This window comes from Suncus etruscus, chromosome 3 (assembly GCF_024139225.1).
Source record: "Suncus etruscus isolate mSunEtr1 chromosome 3, mSunEtr1.pri.cur, whole genome shotgun sequence".
NCBI lineage: Eukaryota > Metazoa > Chordata > Mammalia > Eulipotyphla > Soricidae > Suncus > Suncus etruscus.
In genome coordinates this window covers 97288737-97294324 of record NC_064850.1, presented here as the reverse complement: position 1 = coordinate 97294324, position 5588 = coordinate 97288737, and the positions used below count along the sequence as shown (strand labels likewise).

Genomic DNA, 5588 nt, shown 5'->3' with positions numbered 1-5588 from the left:
TCCTGTTCTGATATTAACTCAAAGGTATCTGAAATTGCTACTTTTCTCTCCTGCTCAGATATTTACTCAAAGGTATTGGAAATTGAATCACATTGCTTATTATTTTGGGGCCACACCCGGTGACACTCAGGGTTTACTCCTGGCTATGCACTCAGAAATCGCTCCTGGCTTGGAGGAGGAACATATGAGATGCCAGGGATCGAACTAGGCTTCATCCTAGTCTAGCCTGGGCAAGGCAGATGCCATACCACCTGCAACACTGCTCCAGCCCCATGAAATTGAATAATATCTTAAGTAAATGAATTAGATATAAGGAAGCTGATAGTATTTATTTTTCTTTGCATTTTGCTTCTATTCTTGACAATAAAATTGAAATATTCTTGAAATATTACCTACCACAGAACTGATTTATAGGTTTCATCAGAACAGGATTTTGCTCACAGACTGATGCGTCCATAAATTGAGATCACTGAAGAAGTTAGAGGATGGGCCCAAAACATGTGTATGGCTACAGCAATGACAGTTTCATAGGACTTTGCTCAGGATTTTTCTTGGTTCGACTGCTTAACTTCCAAATGAGTGAAATAAAAGAATAATACACAGGCTTTCACGTGTGTCGATAAGAAAAGAACTAAATATATGTCTCAACATCTACAGAGCTATGGAGAAAATTCGGTCATTTTAAAATCTCAAATATGATCTACTAATTAAACTCCTTATGAAGTTACCATGATTTACCAAGTTGGTCATGGTTGAGTTTGTGACACATGTACTTTTGTTACCAATCCCATGATTATCTTCATGTGCTGCCGCTCAAGTTATTAACATGAGCTGTAGGAAAAATATCATCCATGGACTCACTGTAGCACTGAGACAGAGAAGGAGAAAGTCTGGCCATTTTGCTCTTTCCTAGAGAGTAAATCAGAAGTCCCATCTGATAGTTTAGAATGTTGTTTGTTTTGATTTGGTGCCACACCTTACAGTAATTAGACCTTTTGGAGGCTTTGTGTTCAAGTTTCACTTCTGGGAAGCAACTTACCTATTGAATTGACTTTCTGACCAAGAACCCATATTTCCAATGCATGTACTACTTTTCTTTATTTAATACATATGGATATGAAGGACAGGGCCACAATTAGGCAAGGACTTGCTTTACAGTGAAAACCAGACTTTTATTAAGAAAATAGGTTTCCTGGGAGTGAAGGTAAATCAAATATGCAAAGAATTCTTCCTAACCAATCTCACTAAAAATCCAATCCTCAGCCAAGCCCCACCCTACCCATCCATCACTCTTTCCTGGGTGGGTCCCGAGGCTACACCTACAGACCTATATGAAGACTGTGGTCACTGCTGGCTCACAGTTTGCTCTGCTGTGCCAGGTTGAAGGACATTTCTGCAAGGAAAGTCAGCTCAGGACCAGCATCTAGAGAATCCCCAGGCAAAAGCTGAGACCTAGGTGAGAAGGGATCAATGCAACAAAAACACTTAAAGAGTTCGGGATGCACAGAACAGTGATTTTGGAAATATTTGTGTCTTATGAGGCCAGAGGAAGCCTATTTCTTTTGTCCATAATGCTTGCAGTGTGCAGGGTCTATAGGGCACGTCTTAATGATCTGCATTTTACTGAGTCCAAAGACTAAGTTCTGATCCATCTGATTGAAATCGAGTGATTTCCTGGTGGGCCAGTATGTGCCTGTGGAGAATCTCACTATAATAATATGAACTAGTGTGTGGGGCCGTGAAGTGGATTTGATCTATGGTGGGTAGAATCTGGGAATAGTGTCCTAATCTGTAGAAATCTTTATTTGCAGGGGTCCATCTATCTTCCAGAACCCAAGACTATTGTGGTTGTGCAGAATAATTCAAGATATCTTTGCTTCATATCAACCATCTGAGAGAATTAGCTGAGGTGAGCTCCTAGTGTCCTCTGTGGAGCTGGGGGGTCAAAGAGATCACTGAAGCACTAGGAGAAAAACACACAGAAATTTGGGGACAGGACTGAGTGTGTGTCTGTTTTTGGCAGGAGAGAGCCTAGACTCAGCCTAGTGAGGTGTTGATCAACAAATTGCCTTCCCCGCGGCTGAAGATGGAGTTGTCAGCAGGCCTGGCCAAACTGCAGGCAGAGGTCATGTGCCCCGTGTGCCTGGACTACCTCAAGGACCCGGTGACCCTGGACTGCGGACACAACTTCTGTGGCGCCTGCATCGAGAATTCCTGGAAGGAGGTGGAGGGCACGTTCCCTTGCCCCCTGTGCAGGCAGCCCCGCCTGACAAGGAGCGTCAGTGCCAACCCGCAGCTGGCAAGGCTGGTGGAGCTGGCCCAGCCCCTGCAGGGCTCCAGGCCCCTTGCAGGCGAGGAGGCGCAGGCAGAGGCGCGCAGCTGTGCGGAGCACCAGCAGGAGCTGAGCCTCTTCTGCGAGGACCACCAGGAGCTGCTGTGCCCGCGCTGCGCTCAGAGCGCGGCCCACCAGGGCCACCGCGTGGCGACGGTGCAGGAGGCCGCGCGCCGGCACCGCCAGAGGCTCGGCGGCTACATCGGGCCCCTCAAGAAGCGCCTGGCCCAGGTGCAGAAGATGACGGTGGCGCAGGACAGGACCCTGCGGCAGCTGCGGGAGGGACGTGGACCGGCAGAAGCGGCGGCTGGCGTCGGAGTTCGAGCAGCTCGCGGAGTTGGTGGAGCGCCAGCAGGACGCCGCGCTGGGCAGGCTGGCCGAGGAAGACAAGCGCCTGCAGAGGCAGCTCAGCGCCAACATCGCCGCCTACTCGGACCACATCGCCCGGCTCAAGGGCCTCATGAAGGAGGTGGCGGAGCGCAGCGTCCTGTCCGAGGAGATGCTGCTCGCGGGCCTCGGGGGCGTCGTGCGGCGCTGCGAGGACCTGCAGCCCCCGGCCGTGGCGCCCCTGAGCTGCAGGCGCCCCGACTACAGCCTCCCCCCCCTGTGCTCTGCGCTGAGCAACCTCATCCGCAGGTTCCGCGAGCCCGTGAGCCTGGACCCCCGAATGGCTCACCCCAGTCTGCGCGTGTCCGAGGACGGCAAGTCCGTGTCCTGGGTGCCCAAAAGGCTCAGATCGCAGACGAGCGCCAAGTTTGGAGGCAGCAGCGCCGAGCTGGTGGTCCTGGGCCGCGAAGCTTTCTCCTGTGGCCGCCACTACTGGGAGGTGCAGGTGGGCGACAAGCCCGAGTGGGCCGTGGGCGTGTGCACAGACGCCCCTTGCAGCCAGGCCCAGGGCCTCCCGCCAGGCAGGAAGGGACTCTGGGTCCTGCAGCTGCAGGATGGCGTCTACCTGGGGGCCGGCTCTGCGGGGGCGCCCCTGGCTCTCAAGGACAGGCCCAAGGTCATCGGCATTTTCCTGGACTATGAGCTGGGCCAGCTTTGCTTCTATAACGCGAGCGACAGGTCCTACCTCCACTCTTTCTCGGAGACCTTTGCTGAGGTGCTGAAGCCCTATTTCCGTGTGGGGCCCGACTGCACCCCTCTGACCCTGAGCACTGGGAGTGGGGACCTGGACTGATCTGGTCCTAGTTTTTCTCCCCTGATGTAAGGGAAGCTGTTGAGGTTGTTACTGTCATGGACTGGTTTCCCAGATATTCAAGTCAGGGAAGTTGTGCGTTTCTGGTGGTGGGACTTTGGTACATGGTGTGGTTGTCTTGTGGTTACGGTGATTCACGTATTTTTTGCAACTGTTTGTAGAGTTAATCCATTACAATCTATTGTAATACTTAATCAAATGTAATAAATTGTGATTTTTAATGACCTATCAAAGTTATATTTCTTTTTTTCTCAAGAGGCTAATACATAGAAGGGCATTATATACATTTTCTCACCACTCTAGTTTTAATAGCTTATATCTTGGGTGGAAATTTGGTCTCTATGATCAAATCTATATTTTTCTTAATATTAAATCACTACTATAAGATCAAACAAACATTTGAATTAAGAAATAATATATTAGCTTCTTTTCCAAAGGGAGTCAGATTTAAAATAGGTGCACAATCACAATACCACTATTCAGATATGGATGTTGTCCTGTTTATGTAAATGATTTTCTTATACTGCTGATATTTTTATAGTTAGATTATATCCTCGTATAAATTTATAAATATTCTAAATATTTTTATTGCTTTAGCAGTTTCTTTTAAAATCTAACTCAAAATCTATAATAAGAAACATTTCCTTATATGAGTGTTTTCATGATTACTTATAAATACATGTAAAATAGCTACAATGACTAGTTCTCTTTTGTCTGTCTGAGAAGCTTAGCCTTTACAATTTAGCAGTGTTCAGTTGTCCTGCTTTCAGGCAGCTTCAAGGATTGTGAAAAAACAACTTCCCATCTAGATCACATATGACCACTTGTGGCCGGAGCAGTGGTTCAAGCAATAGGGCATTTGCCTTGCATGTGCTGACCTAGGATCGACCAGACTGCAGTTCGATTCCCAGGTGTGCAAAATGGTTCCCCAAGACAGGAGCAATTTCTACATGCATATCCAGGAGTAACCCTCAAGCATCACCGGGTGTGGCAGAAAAAGCAAAAATCAAACAAACATAAAAACAAATATCAATAGCCTCTACTCTATGTCTAACTGCCTATCATTTTCACTGCACAAGTGGAAATCATTATCCCTCACTGAAACTTCTAGAATGGGCTCCCGATTATGGATCTCCACTTTATAGCAGGGAAATCAACACCATTTGGGTAATATGAGATGCTGAATGATGCATGTTGGGAAACATGGCCACAGTTCAGAGACCCTTGATATGTTGCTCTTCTCTCAACAGCACAACAAGGATGTTCAGCATCAACTTCACTAGGATGAATTAGTGTGTATAATATATATGTATATATATACACACATATAGTATATATACATTACATACATACATAATACATACATACATACATACATACATATTGGTCAAAACTAAGCATTGCTCAGGGGTTACTCCTGGCTCTATGCTCAGAAATCGCTCCTGCAGGCCTTGGGTACCATATTGGATGGCTGGATTTGAACCACAGTCCTTTTTCCATGCAAGACAATCGCTATCTCCATGTTATGTTTCCGGCCCCAATGATTCTATATCTTTAATTTTTATCCTGTGATTACACTTGCCAGTGACCGAAAATCTAATCCTGCTTTAGTTCTCATGTGACATTAATGTTCATACTCGGGAGAACATATGCAGTGTTCTGTATCTAGCCTGAGATTCACAGCTGGAAGGATGAACCCTAGCATGCTAAATTCATGTGGCTCCAAATTGATCCATTGATGTAGAGCTTTTCTGATTTATACATGTTTGTAAGCTAGGTTTGATTCCTTCAGACTTGCAGGGACACAGACTATATTCATAGTAGATAGTGTCCAGTAGTCTAGCATGAATTTCTCCTCTTTGGATTGTGTTGTTTCTGATGAGGGTCATGGGTCTTACCAGATTTTCTTTAGGATGGTCTTGGGGGTCTTGGCAATTGGATAATTAAACTTTAGAATTATCTGATTAAGACAGTTTTAGAGAAAATAGAATATTGAAGGCATTAGCTTTGAACACACAGCCTTCATTCTTGGTGCTTGTCTTCAGGTAGGTCTGTTTA

At 46.4% G+C, this 5588-nt stretch overlaps 1 protein-coding gene across 1 annotated transcript; it reads left to right on the top strand.

Annotated features, from left to right (window-relative positions):
* Nucleotides 1–2086: 2086 nt before the first annotated feature.
* LOC126004403 (tripartite motif-containing protein 75-like) lies at nt 2087–3512 on the top strand. The gene is made up of 2 exons (XM_049770840.1): nt 2087–2578; nt 2631–3512. The coding sequence occupies exons 1-2, from the start codon at nt 2087–2089 to the stop codon at nt 3510–3512; spliced, it is 1374 nt and encodes a 457-aa protein (XP_049626797.1).
* Nucleotides 3513–5588: the final 2076 nt, after the last annotated feature.